Raw genomic sequence first — 15,726 nt, 5'->3', positions numbered from 1 at the left:
CTCAGGACAACCACGAATGTGTGCAACATAACTGGTGAGCAGTTGTGCATGTTGGATTTCCACTGGAGCAACAATGGCCTCCACAAGGACGCCGGCCACCGGACTCGTCCTAAAATCTCCTGTTGCTAGGCAAACGCCACAGGGGTGCAATGGGTCGAGTAAATGCAATGCTGAGGGCGTGATCGAACCATAAATCAGACTCCCATAGTCAAGGCGAGATTGAACAAGGGCTTTGTAGAGCTGCAGCAGAGTACAGCAATCTGCACACCAGATGGTGTTGCTCAAGCAGCAGAAGGTATTGAGGTGCTGCCAGCACTTCCGCTTAAGCTGATGAAGGTGAGGTAGCCAAGTCAATTGGGCGTCGAAAACCAGTCCTAAGAATTGGTATGTCTCAACTAAAGTGAGTGGATCATCATAAAGGTAAAGTTCTGGTTCCGGATGAAAGGTACGGTGCCGACAGAAGTGCATGACACACGACTTAGCAGCCGAAAACTGGAAGCCATGAGCGAGAGCCCATGACTGCACCTTGTGTATGGCTCCCTGTAGGCGCCGCTCAGCAACACCAGTACTGGTGGAGCAGTATGAAATGCAGAAGTTGTCTGCATACAGAGAGCGTGAGACCGACGACCCTACAGCTGGAGTCAGTAGGCAATGTGACTCGAGGACCAGAGCCAACCCAATCGCCAACACACCATATGTTCCAGCAGCTTACAAACAACGTTGGTGAGGCTGATGGGCCAATAGCTATCCACATCAAGCGGGTTTTTGCTGGGTTTGAGCACCGGAACAATGGTGCTTTTCTGCAATTGCGATGGAAAGATGCCATCGCGCCAGATCTGGTTGAAGATAATGAGGGGAATTTGCATGTAGTCACACGAGAGATGTTTAATCATCTAACTGTGGATCCAATCTGGCCCAGGAGCTGTGTCGGGGCAATGTGCAAGAGCAATGAGGAGCTCCCGCTCCATAAATGGGGCATTATAGGGTTCACTGTGGCGTGTAGTGAACGAGAGGACTTTTCTTTCCATCTGCTGTTTGCGGGTGTGAAACGCTGGGGGGGGGGGGGGGGGGGATAGTTCTCCAATGCAGAGGCTCGAGCATAGTGCTTAGCAAAGTCCTTGGCAATCATGTTTGTGTCGGTACATAGCATACCATTGATGGTAACGCCAGGGACACTTGTTGGGGTCTGGTACCCAAAAAGATGTCTGATCTTCATCCAGACTTGGGAAGGTGACACATAGCACCCAATGGTCAACACATACCTCTCAAAACACTCCTGTTGCAGTCGTTTTATAAGCTGGTGTACACGGGCACAGAGCCGCTTAAAGGCCATCAGATGCTCTAGGGAAGGGTGTCGCTTATGTCACTGTAGAGCTTGCTGACGCTTTGTAATTGCCTCAGCGACTTCTGGCGACCACCAAGGGACTGTCTTTCGCCGTGGGCACCCTAAAGAGCGAGGAATCGTGTTTACTGTCACAGAAACAATTGTGGTAGTCACCTGCTCAACCATCACATCGATGTTACCATGTGGGGCAGAGTCAATGGTGACAGCAGAGGTGAAAGTTTCCCAGTACGCCTTGTTTAAAGCCCATCTGGGCAAGCATCCGTGGGTCTGATGCTGGGGTAGTGACAGGAAAATGGGGAAGTGGTCACTACCACACAGGTTGTCATGTGCTCTCCAGTGGATAGATAGGAGAAGTCCTGCTGCAAATGGATAAATTAATGGCCGAGTATCTACCATGAGCCACACTGAAATGTGTGGCGGCCCCAGTATTTAAGAGGCAGAGGTTGAACTGAGACAGTGAAGTTTCGACATCTCTACCTCGGTCAGTAAGCAGGTGTCGCCCCACAGGGGGTTATGGGTGTTAAAATCTCTCAAAAGTAGGAAAGGTTTAGGGAGTTGATCAATCAGTGCAGCTAATACATTCTGGGGTACTGCACCATCTAAAGGAAGATATACATTCCAGACAGTTATTTCCTGCGTCGTCTGTATTCTGACAGTCACAGCTTCAAGAGGGGCTTGAAGGGGCACAGGTTCACTACAGACAGTTTAGGACATAAACGCGAACTCCACCTGACACTCTATTACATTCACTACGGTTCCTGTAATACCCCTTATTGCCACGGACGACAGGGATCTGCATTGCCGGGAACCAGGTTTCATGGAAGGCAATGCAGAAAGCAGGTGTGAAGCTTAACAGTTGCCGCAGCTCAGCCAGGCGGTGGAAAAAGCCACCGCAATTCCACTGGATGATGACATAATCATGAGACTGGAAACGCATGGAAAATTCAATGAGCAGTCTATATCCATTGTGTCTGAGGGTCCGGCTAGATCTAGGTCCTCAGCGGACGCCAGAATCTTCACCCCATCCTCAGACGTAGAACTTGTAGGTAGCGGTGGTGTGGGTGCCACCGCAAGTTTCTTGTTCTTAGGGGTCTTCTTTTTCGATTTCTTGCACTGTTCCTTGGGTTTCCCTGGCCAGGAGGACTTCACTGAATCAGTCTCCGGGACTGAGGATGAGCGTGAAGCCCTACGACCAGCTGCTTTTGGGCTCTTCAACTGCTGGCGGATGTCATCTTTCCCACTAGCACAAACCTGAGAAGGGAGTGACCCAAGGGACCCCTCCCGAGCGGGAGGAGCCAAAGAAGCCTTACGCTTCTCTCGCTCAGAAGTGGGGACTGAAATCCCCAATGGTTGGAGGGTTGTTGCTTCCAAAGTAGGTGGTGCAGGAGCAACAGGGAGGGAAGTGCCCCCCATGACCAAGGGGGCAGGTGTAGTCTCCCAGTTCTGAGAAGTGACAGGAATTCGAGGAACTGATGGGGCGACAACTGTTCTCGTAGCAGCGGCTTATAAGGAGGTCATAGCCACAGGATGTAGGCACTCAAATTTCCTCTTAGCCTCAGTGTAGGTCAGTCGGTCCAGGGTCTTATATTCCATTATTCTCCTCTCTTTCTGTAAAATCCTGCAGTCTGGCAAGCAAGGTGAATGATGTTCTCTTTAGCTGACACAGATGGGAGGCGAGGATGGTCGAACTTCCAGCACTTAAGGCACTGCATTGTGGGAGGGATATATGGCTTGATGTCACAGCAGTAGACAATCACCTTGACCTTCTTGGGCAACGTGTCACCCTCAAAGGCCAAGATTAATGCTCCGGTGGCAACCTGGTTATCCCTCAGACCCCAATGGATGCGTCAGACAAAACGAACACCTCGCCACTGTAAATTGGTGCACAGCTCAATTTCTGACTGCAAAAGACAGTCCCTGTGCAATATAATACCCTGGACCATATTTAAGCTCTTATGAGGCGTGATGGCAACAGAAACATCCCCCAACTTGCCACAAGCGAGTGACTGGGCAGAGGATGCTGTTTTTATCAAAACTAACCCAGAGCGCATTTTGGACAAACCCTCCACCTCCCCAAACTTGTCCTCCAAATTCTCCACAAAAAACAGAGGCTTCATGGACATGAAAGATTCCCCATCAACTCTCACACATACGAGGTACCGGGGCAAGTAAGCTTCACTGTCATCCTTAGCCTGGCGTTCCTCTTATGGTGTGGCCAGGGAGGGGAATGACTTGGGGGTCATATTTCTTAGCATTAAAGTTAGAATTTGCCCACTTAGAGACTGCTGGCGGCAGACCACCTGCAAGAGATGACGTACTACACTTCATGGCGTGTCATCCACGCTGATGCCACCCACTTCGACCAGGGCCCCTCTCCACGGGCGCCACCCAGCCGCAGCGAAGGCCATCTAGCACGATGGCCATTGCCGGGAGTCTCGATGCCCCAGGGTGATTGGCATCTACTCCTTGGCATATGTGGGGAGTTAACAGCACAGGTATCAGCAGAGCAATCCCTGTGTTGTCGGCGGCTACAGCTAACAGGGTACATGGTGGCTCCACAACAACAGATTGTCTACCATGCTGGATAGGAGGTACAAGGAAGTCCATGGTCATTGTCGGCACAGAAAGTGACACTGCATAGTGCATGGTGGAAAAACGCACCCAGGAATGTGTCCTCGCCCAAGAGATGGAGAATGGGCGGAACTGCAATGCAACGACGAGAAAGTGGGTTAAAGATCTCAATGCATGATGGACACGATGCACCACGTAAGGTGCCCTTCCCCAATTGGCTCGCTCTTTGGGAAAATTTTGAAAAATGGAGGTCAAACCCTACAGGGGACCGTCACATAAAGGCTGAAACATGTAAGACTCCTTTTAGTCGCATCTTACGACAGGCAGGAATACCTCGTGCCTATTCTTAACTGCTTCCAGGATTTACTTATAAATGCCAAGAAAAGGTATTGATGACAGACAAACAGATGCCACACTGATAGAAGATTATTTGGAACAGAATACTAGGTTTTTTGCTTAACAGAATGAAAAAGTTGGTACTGGATTCTTTCAAGGGTTGTCACACATAGGAAGATAAGGACATGATATCAAAGAACAACACAGACCTGATGATAATTCCTGGCGGTGTGACCTCTGGTGGTATGACCTCACAACTTCAATGAAATGGATGTTGTTGTGAACTGACTTTTCAAGGTTCATCTGTGACAGCTTTACAGGCAGAAGTTTCTTCAAGGAGATCATGCCCTCACTCCAAGGGGGGTGGGGATGGGAGTTAAAGGAACCTTCAGTATCCATACTGGAGCAGTGGATCCTTACTGTCTGGGACAGAATATCACAATGCTATGGTTGGCTCAGAAGATGATGATGTATGTGAGGTCTGCCAGGAAGGAAGAAATGGCAGTAGACTTACAAATTATGATGATGATGATAACAGTGATAATGACTACTAAAAATAGTGGTATGGGAGACCCCTTGGTTAGATAATAGGCAAAAAAGTACATGAAGATAAAAATTAATGCAAAACCTTTTTTTAAAAATTATTATCTCCTTTTACAGAAAAATCCAGACAATAAATGACATAAGTTGAGAATAGATATAATGTTTACTTTTTAGACAGATATTTTATATCAATAAAACAATCTGTAATTTTGATTAGTCATAGTATGGTAACAATAAGAATTTCTCAAGAGCAATTTAAAAAAAAAGGGGGGGGGGGGGGAGGGTCACCGTACATTCAGGGTCATTTTATTGTCTGATAAATGCAGGCATTTAGAGCTCATTTTGCTCCTGCTCCAGGTGCATTCAAATTCCCAATTACAAACTCATGTACACAACTAATACCAACTCTAACCCGCCAACAGCTTCCCAGATATTAACGATAAATTATTATGTTTTTGACTATTAGCAGATGTTCCAAAACTACAATGATAATACTCTATTATCCACAGTCAGAGTTTTCACTCATCTTCGGATTGCAGCTTGTCACACTGCTCTGAAACATTGAGCAGAAGAAATCACTGAATCCTTACCAGTGACACTCTCTCTTACATAGCTCCCACACCAATATCAAAGTTTCTACTGATGTTTCCAGTAGCTTTGGTGTAAGTACATACAGACAATAATCTATTATTGTTAATAACTTCATACACACTTTCTGAACTTGCCTTGCATTTCTTCAAATCCTAAGTAACATACTAATGCACAATCTATTGGTGTGATAAAGTCACACACCACAGATTTTACACATACTGCTTTCAGAAGCTGATACACAGAGGAAGTACAGAAGTATAATATATCATTGGCATAACTTAAAAACCCCGATTTTAGAGGTTTCAAAAAACCTATAATAGTGAAAACAAACACGTCTCCATATCACTGCAATAGTGAAAACTGAAATAAGTCTCTACGAGGTGCGACAATAAAGTAATGAGACTGATTTTCTTTACAAGATGTGGCAACCCTGCAGGCTTACGTAGGCACAATATCTTTGACCTCGGTCTATAAGCTGCTTCTAGTCCAAGCGGCACTTCGATGCAACTGCTCAGTCATGAATTGTGCTGTAATAAATTAACACGTGTTTGTGTCTCTTGTCACGGAAATGGAACCGCATAATACTGCGCAACGGTATGCCATTTCTTTTCGTGTTAAATTGGGTGAAAATGCAACGACAACTTACGGTAAGCTTCATAAAGCTTTTGAAGAGGAGGTTATGTCAAGAGCTCAAGTTTTTCGTTGGCATAAAATGTTTAGTGAAGGCATAACGAATATTGAAGATGAAGACCGCAGTGGACGACCATCAACCTCAGGGACGGATGTCAACTTTGCCAGGGTGCGTGAACTCGTACGATCTGATTGAAGATTATCTGTGAAAATGATTGCAGAAGAACTGAACATCAATCGAGAAATGGTTCGTCTAATAATAACTGAAGTTCTTGGTATGAGAAAGATTTGTGCAAAAACGGTCCCCAAAAATCTCACACCACAACAGTGAGAAACACGGAAAAATGTGGCAACTGATCTGTTAGAGCAAACAGAAATCAATCCAGAATTGTTGAGCCATGTTATCTCTGGTGATGAAAGTTGGTTTTTTCAGTACGATCCAGAGACAAAATGCCAACGTTCGCAATGGCGCTCAAAGGGATCGCCCACCGAAAAAAAAAAAAAAAAAAAAAAAAAAAAAAAAAAAAAAAAAAAAAAAAAACAAACCCCTCGCGTGTCAAAGTCAAAAGTGAAATGCATGCTTGTGTGCTGCTTTGATTCCAAGGGAATTGTTTATAAAGAGTGGGTGCCTCCTGGACAAACAGTTAACCAATATTACTACATACAAATTTTAGAAAGATTTCATAAAAGAGTTCTTCGTGTCTGCGCCAACATTGCTGATAATTTGATTCTGCATCACGATAATGCGCCATCCCATGCTGCTCTGTCAGTACAGCAATTTTTAATCTCGAAACAAATTTCAGTACTACCACAGCCACCTTATTCACCAGATATCACTCCAAGAATCAAAACGGCGGTCCAGGGACACCATTTTCAAACAAGATGTCCAAAAAGCTGTGACGAGGTTTGAGAAATGTTACCATCAATGGCAGAAGCGCAGAAGTGTGTGCAATCAGAAGGGAACTACTTTGAAGGAGACAACACTAAACTTGACTAAAACGGTAAGCAACTTTTTTTTTTCACATCATTCTCATTACTTTATTGTCGCGCCTCTTATATCAGCTTAGATGGGTGTGCCCAATTCATTAATATTCTCACTTAAGGGAAAGACTGTGCACACTATTTAAAGGAAAAAAAATCATCTTGTTGATTACTACACTTTTTCATCTTTAGTTATCTGTTGCTAAAGGTGAGAGTTAGCTAGTTTCATGTTCCAAGGATCACTTGCACAATAAATCATAATGATGTGGAATTTACATGCACATCGCGACAGTCTTATCAGTCCTGAAACTGTGTTCCTTGTCATGAAGTATCACTATTTTTAATAGTTATTTCTCTATTCCAAACATTTTTCAGACTGTCACAAATTTATAAGTTTTAAAATTTAGTACTGACTGAAAAAAAAACAACAATTTACTTATAGAAAGAATGACATCCATACCTCATAAACTCTGAATGAGAATTCTGAATTCATTGCTTTAGATGTCTGCATATAACTCAAAGGTTGTCCAGATAAAACAGTCTTCATTGTCATTGGATTCTTAGACATTTTTATTATAAATTCCGATGCAAGTTTTGTGAGGTGCAGGTCGTTTGTAAACAGACACGTAACTGAGTTTGCCAATAAGCCTTGCTCACAGATCACTGGCAACAGGCTCTCGAATTCCACTGCTTTCAGAAGCTGATACACAGAGGAAATACAGAATTATGATGTATCATTGGCACAACTTAAATATTCTGTGATTTAAGAATTTACAAACTAACATACAATTACATAATAAATTCATGAAAACACACTCCAATAAATACATTAAAACACCGATTGTATAACATTAAAAAATTACGTGGAAAACCAGAAGTATTGCATATCAATAATGAACAACTATCATCTCATGTGGAACAACATTACTTATGATGGGACAGTAGTATCTGGTAGGATTTCTGGCACGTGTGTGAAAATTTCTTATATTGATTACTTGATCAAACTTCAGCAACACTGATTTTACTCATAAATAGTCGAATAAGATATAGTTGCTGTTTTGGAGAGGGCAGCTCCTGTCACATAGACACATGGAATAGTTCAGCATGTCACATGATAGGAATGCCAACCGACCTCGTGCTGGCACCAATGCCGGTTGGTCAAGACTCATTATATAACCAAATGTTATCTCGTTCAGGCTGTGGGTTGGGTGGATAAGGCACCATTATCAACATCGTGTACACTAAGGGTTTTTCATGTCACCATACCAAGCATGTACCATGACCACATCAATTTAAACTGGCAGGATCTGTGCTGTGGAGGATGACAAATATCCAGGTTGACCATCATCATGTACAGCTGAAGGTAACATTGTTGTTGGTATCAGATGAACACAGTACATAGGAGTGATAGAATAGTGTATTTGATAGTTTTCTGGAAAATGTCTTAATGATTAATTATGTCCTTTATGCTCCTAACATGCTTTTCTCCTCTTGAATTTCAGTATTCTTTAATAAAAACAGAAATGAAATTCAAATAATTAGAAAGCCCACTAAAACACTCCATTCAAGTCATGTGATGCCTGTGATGTCACTGGCTAGCTTGCTGCTCCTATTGTCATAATGCTAATTCACAGTGATAACTTGTTTTGGAATTTACATTTTTAAAAATTGGTTACAAATGGTGTGTAATATCATACTGTAAAAATACATCTATAAAGACTCCTGAAAATATGTTTTTGAGTGTTCCAGAGAACGAGAAGATGCGGAAAACGTGATTGCACTTTACCACCAAATTGCCACTACATCAATGCCGAAGTTCACTAACTTAATTAAAAAGGTGTTGCAATGTGAAGTTAACATTACTTGCCTCCGAGGTATGCTCTCCTACTGTTACAATGAAGGCTAGCATTATTCAGCAAAATTAAACTCCTAGTGAAAACTGTTGTCTTACCCAGCTATTCAGTAGCTCAGTTGTTAGAGTGGTAGACTGCCTAATTTTATATGATGATGTCCAGAGATTGCTGGTTCGGGTCTAATCCGAAAGAACATTTTAACTTATCTGGAAAACAACTCGACAGTCCTCTCATATGAAAACCAAATCACAATGACAAATTTTCACCACACCGATCAGAAATAGAATGTTATTGTGTTTTCCTTGCTGTTTACATACACATACATTTGCAATCGCTGTTCACACATGTCACACTCACAAAGATATTTTTTAGCTAATGTGACCACACCCTTTTTACTTTATAAGGGACGATGTTTTTATCTTTGCACTGTCCAGCTAGGATCCTTCTTGTTTAAACTTTAGCAGTTTTATCACCTTACATAAAGATGGCGTAAGTCTGCTTCAGACGCAGACATTAAGTTTACATTCACAAACATCAGAGCCCCTACATTTGTGTCATCTGCATGTTGTACACACTTTATATCTCTCCATATAACCTCACTGTCCTACATCTTGTTGTCCAAAACAGATAACTATGTGCTCGCAAAGTAAATCCATTTATCCTCTGTTGTCTATTTCTCAGACTGAAACTAATGTGGAGCTATATGCAACACATCCCATAGTCGAAACAACTGCTACAATAAGTTCTTGCTAAAGCTATTTTTGTATTTCATGTAAAACTTTTAAATATATATGCCTTTACCAGGATTCAAACATGTGACTTCCTTATCTACAATCAGAAACACTATCCATTGGACAACCGAAAGCCTGCTGAATGAGTCATCCAGGAAATCAGTACCACGTTCAGCCAAGAATAGTTTTATTGCGTTTTGGGTTGTAGCTTATGACTGATAGTTAACAATCTAGTTATAATACACAGACCCATTCGCAAAAGTTCTACAATTCCTTAGTTTTGAGTGAGTTTAATGATGTTGCAGGGAGCAGGAAAATAATGTCTGCCATTGTCCAAATTGCCGTTCTAAAGGGGTAGAGCATAAGTGCATCAACTTTCGCAAGGCTTCCACTGTCAGCATTCACAAAATTCCTTTTTATTGTTACTTAAATGTTGTAATTGCATTTTCCATTACTAAATAGCAGAACTGTTCGCAGAAAAAGTGCGTAAAAACCTCATAACTTCAGCTAATGCTCCTATAACACACATATAGTTTTGTCTTACTCCTAGTCTGTGATGTCACCAATAACACAGTGTTCTCGATCATGTGACCAGATCTTGAAATGTAATGATTTTAAAGCTTTAATTACATAAACATAACATAAAGCTTTAATTACATACACATAACATAACATATTTTGTGAGAATATTGAGCATCAATGCTATCTAATTGTTATAATCAATCAGAGTAACAAAAATCTGAACCCTGTTTTAACATAGGAAAATAGCCTATTGAGGCACTGAAGAATACTAGTGCCAGAGCTGAGAAACAATTTATGGGGAAGAATAGTATACAGATTGGGCTGGTATATAGGTCAGAGCAGATAACGGGTCTTCCAGGATCATCTGTGGCAAGAGAAACCCCACCCACATTCCAAAAGTCCCGCCAACCCGATTAAGGGCAAAAACAGTTATAGAGCAAAGAATGCTTTTTAATCAGAAAAGTCAGAAAATATTGCAAAAGTGAGTGAAATGAACCACGAGGGCTGTAGGTAGTCAATCTCTTATGTCTGATGTATTACTAAAATGCTATATATGACATATAAAGACATTCTAGCATACAAAATGAGTGATTATGGTGAACCTCATTTCTCATATTTCAAAATGTCATCATACAGCCTAAATCTGCAATGAGTTGAAAAACACAACACAAGATGAGATCAATTTCTTGTGAAGTCTTAAATGTTAATGAATCATTAGTTTATGATTATAGCCTTGAAATAAACAGTGATCATTACAGCTGAAGAAAACATCCAGTTTGCTGTCAAGAAAAGCATGTCAAATTCATCATGTTATTTGTTCCACCTAGTCAAACAGAAAAGAGGAAGAACTATTTTGTTACTATGACAAAACAGGGCCTTTTTTGTGTAAAACAAGAAATATCAGTTGCTTCATGGCAACATGACCACACTCACACAACTGCCACATTCACTGGACGTAGTCCCTTTTGAATTCTCTCTTCTTGCCTAAGATTAAATACAACATCCCTGTCACCCTAGTTATCAGTATATGCTCTGTGTTTGTCTCTGACCCTTTGCTGGGAGACCAGAGAATGCCTGGCCACAAGGAGCAGTGGACGGGGATATGGGGGTGTGCTCAGCTAGCAAATGGGAAGTGACTTGTTGGCAGTGGTGTGGCCAGTTGATGGCCCAGATTTACCAAGGACAAGTGAGTGCTCTGTTGGGCCGAACAGAGCTGGAAGATGGGGGTCTGGCCTATGGAGTGTTATTGGCAGCATCTTGCTGGTTGGAGTTTAACGATCAGGTACTCGATCATTTGAGAAAGCAAGCCTGCTTGGGGAACCGTTGCATATTTTCAACTACATGCTGAGGCCTTTTGTAACTGGCAATAATTTTATTGTTAACTGATGTGTCAGCCACTGAATCCTAGTTCCTTTCGGGGCTAGCTGGTGTTTGTTGTCGTTCCTCTGACTTGCTGTTGTGAGCCAAAGAGGCTCATTTGTGTTTTGCTATTAGGCTGTGTTTTAATGATTTTCTGGACACACATTCATGATTTGTGGCGAATATGTATTAGTTTCTCAGTTTGTTGTCTACTAGACACATTACTGAGCAGCATGGGTGAGTTGTTTGTGCGTGCAGGCCATGCTTTCTGTCTAGTCATTCTGTAAGCTACCTGCCTGACATGTTACTCACTCAATACTCGCCAGCCGTCTTTAATTCATTAGTATCTGCATTTTATTGAAATAGTGTTCTTACTGTTAAATTTAACTGTAGGCTGCTTGCCTGGCATATTATCTATTCAATGATCGCCAGACTTTTTAATTCGTTTGTGGTATTGGTATTTTATTAGAACACTATTTAACACTCTCAGTGCTTGTCAAACTTGTTTGATGTAAAAGAATATTGCGAAGACATGGCTTAGCCACAGCCTGGGGGATGTTTCCAGGATGAGATTTTCACTCTGCAGTGGAGTGTGCGCTAATATGAAACTTCCCGGCAAATTAAAACTGTGTTCCAGACCGAGACTCGAACTCGGGACCTTTGCCTTTCGCGGGCAAGTGCTTCAGCAAGGTTCGCATAAGAGCTTCTGTGAAGTTTAAAGGTAGGAGACGAGATGCTGGCAGAATTAAAGCTGTGAGGATGGGGCGTGAGTTGTACTTGGGTAGCTCAGATGGTAGAGCACTTGCCTGCGAAAGGCAAAGGTCCCGAGTTCGAGTCTCGGTCTGGCACACAGTCTTAATCTGCCAGGAAGTTCCATATCAGCGCACACTCCGCTGCAGAGTGAAAATCTCATTCTTGTTTGATGTATTTCTGGTTTGGTATTTGATTAGAATATTGTTTAACCATGCTTATAATGTGTGTTACTGGACAAATTACCCACTATTTAATGAAACTTGTCTCACTGTATGCTTTTGGTTGGTCTGAGGACATTCACACACAATTTTGTAAATTCCTCATACATATATGAAAATGTTATCTTTTTTGGTAAGACAGCAGGCAGCTGATTATAGTAACTCTGTACTATTTGTCATTTGCTATTTTCTGAACTAGCTGCCTATGTACGAGGGTTATTCCAAAAGTAAGGTCCGATTCGCCGTAACTATTGAAATTTGGCGCCAATGACAAAACACGCATGCGCGCCGACTCCCGGCAAGCCTTGCGCGTCAAACGCCGCAATTCGCTTTGTTACTGTTGCTGAGTGTAGTTCACAGTGTCACTTTACAATGTTTAAGACAATTGATCAGCCCGCCGATTGTGAAGTAAGGGCAGTGATACGGTTTTTGTCTGCAAGAAACAATTCAGCGGCGGAAATCCATCGGCAGATTACTGAAGTGTACGGTCCTAACATAATGAGCGACAGTAAAGTGCGCAAGTGGGTGTGAGCTTTTAATGAAGGACGGGATAATGTGCACGATGAACCACGGTGTGGCCGACCATCAGTGATTTCAGACGATTTGGTCAATGCGGTTGACAAAAAAATTCGTGAAGATCGCCGATTCACTATTACAGACGTAGACATGCATTTTCCGAATGTGAGTAGAACAACTTTGTACAGAATTGTGTCTGAACATTTGAAGTTTCACAAATTGTGTGCCCGTTGGGTTCCCAGGCTGCTTACTGAGCCCCAATGAATGAAAAGAATGGCTTTTGCTCTTGATTTTTTGGAGCGATATCATAAGGAAGGTGACAGTCTTTTAGACAATGTTGTCACAGGGGATGAGACATGGGTTTCTCACATCACTCCAGAGTCTAAACGTCAGTCAATGCAATGGCGTCACACGTCATCGCCAGTCAAGGTCAAGGCAAAGCAGACAATCTCAACACGTAAGGTTATGGCGACTGTGTTCTGGGATAGACGTGGAGTATTGTTAGTCGACTTTATGGAGAGAGGAACAACGATTAATAGAGCCGCCTACTGCGCTACCCTGACTAAACTTCGATGTGCAATCCAGAATAAGCGACGTGGTCTTTTGTCGTCTGGAATCTTGTTGTTGCATGACAATGCCAGACCCCACACTGCAAATGAAACACAAGCTCTGATCAAGAAATTTGGATGGGAACAGATGGACCATCCTCCTTACAGTCCGGACCTGGCGCCAAGTGATTTCCACCTGTTCCGTTACTTAAAGGAGTTTCTCGGCGGCAAGCGCTTCGACACAGATGATGAAGTGAAAGAAGCAGTTAAGGACTGGTTATCGTCACAGGCGGCCGATTTCTATAACATGGGCATTCAAAAGCTTGTTGAACGATGTGACAAATGTTTAAATAAGTATGGAAGTTATGTAGAAAAATAGATAAAGATGTAAGGAATGTAAATAAAACAATTGTTTTGAAAAAACATTTTAGTTTTGATTTTTTTTTTATAACCGGACCTTACTTTTGGAATAACCCTCGTAATAATTATCTTGTGTTTGTTTCTTTGTTGTTTCTGCACACTGGGTATAGTTGAGTCCGTCTGTATATTTAGTCGGCTATTGCAACTGTTTGCTTTCCTGTAATCCATGAATTTAAGTGATTGTTTTGCTCTAGTGTTTCATATTTCAATTATATATGATTTAATACAACTAATTTCTTCCAAATCCCGCTTAAGTAAATCCAAACAACACCGTGTAGAGGTAGCCTTTGGTATAAGTTTAACCTGAAGGTTTGGTCTGCCAGTGCACCAGTAAGGTCTCTGTGTTTAAGCTTAAGATCATTCAAAATGTAATTCGTGTAAATCCTAAAGGTCCTACACCAAATTTAAACTTGTTGCATGGACGCTGGCCACTACTTCATTTGACTGGTATCTGTCGTAAAAGCTATTAACGTTTCTTGTAGCGCAGTTCTGTCCACTCAAGATTGGTCAATGTTGCTGTAAACTGGTTGTTACAGCCAAGGCATTCTGTTCTTTAATGATTATTGTACATAAAACCTTAAGGCATTTGTGCAGTTGCGAAGATTGGGCAGCTGATGTTCTTGAATTGTCTTTTAACAACAAACACTGCAAGGTGATTAATAAATTGGTTGCAAGTGCTTCGTACTTGAATTATTTGATAATGTTATTTTGGCCTCCAATATGTGGCTTTTTTTTAATTATCATGTTAGTCCCTTGCATTTCAAGGATTGTATTTAACTGTGTATTTTCTCATTGTAAAAGGTTTAATTTTTTGATAGTAAATTGCTGTTCCAGTACACTTTATTTTGTGGCCCCAGTATCTCCCCACTCCTCAATCAGTTCCATACCACTTCAGATACCTACACCAAATCACTTCAGTTATTAAATACACAACAGCCAGTTGACTTCCAGGCTTTCAGCAGAGGTTCCGACATTGGAATTGTTGCAACCCACAAGTACCATTCTGGAGGCGAAAAATTAGAATGTGAAGTTAGTTTTCTCATTTTCATTTGAGAGTAGTGAAACATTTTAGGCATCATCTACTGGGGGACAAAATCATATGGTCAACACAAACAAAAGTTGCTCTCACATAGTTATGGGTGAAAATCATCTTTAAAATATCTACTGGTGTCAGATGAGCATATCAGTGATGCTGGCATGATGACCAAATGTAGCCATGATGAAACGCACATCTCTTCTTTGAAAGTTCTCTCTCTCTCTTGTATTAATTATATCTGGTTATCCACCCCAGACTGATGAGCAATGACCAAGAATACATTGAACAAAGATTTAGACATTTGCTGCTTTCTACCTATTTATGAGAGATGTTTTACATTTTTATGATGAGGATCTGCTGTCACTACCTGTACCAAGTGCTGATACTTTGCAGGTCTTCTTGCATTTTTGGTAAAATTTTCTGGCACTGCAATTTCCCTATATATTACAGTATTATCTGTAAACAGCCTCATAATGCTTCTGACATTACCCACCACATCATATGCATGTTTTGTAAAATTAAAGGTCCAATTACACTCATCTGTTGTACACCTCTCAACTTCTGATGACACTTTTAAGCATTCAATAGTGCAGTTGTCAAGGCCCTCGCTGAACATCAATATATGCAGTTTCTGAAGTTCGCCAAGAATTCTTTCCTGATTAGCAATTTTTGATGATTAAAATTACAGTTTGGAACAAAAACTATACTGAAACAAAGAATAAAAATATGCATTACTGTGTATTATCACGAACATTCCAGAAAACATCCTTGGA

General features: G+C 41.6%; 1 protein-coding gene across 1 annotated transcript in view; it reads right to left on the bottom strand.

Annotated features, from left to right (window-relative positions):
- The window catches only part of LOC126470048 (26S proteasome non-ATPase regulatory subunit 5-like), a 200,572-nt gene that overhangs the window by 141,689 nt on the left and 43,157 nt on the right, over window positions 1-15,726 (bottom strand). The window contains exon 3 of the mRNA XM_050097549.1: window positions 7,458-7,697. Coding sequence (XP_049953506.1) covers window positions 7,458-7,697 — 240 coding nt within the window. The remainder of the gene's footprint in view (window positions 1-7,457; window positions 7,698-15,726) is intronic.

This window comes from Schistocerca serialis, chromosome 3 (assembly GCF_023864345.2).
Source record: "Schistocerca serialis cubense isolate TAMUIC-IGC-003099 chromosome 3, iqSchSeri2.2, whole genome shotgun sequence".
NCBI lineage: Eukaryota > Metazoa > Arthropoda > Insecta > Orthoptera > Acrididae > Schistocerca > Schistocerca serialis.
This window is presented reverse-complemented; position numbering and strand designations above follow the sequence as displayed.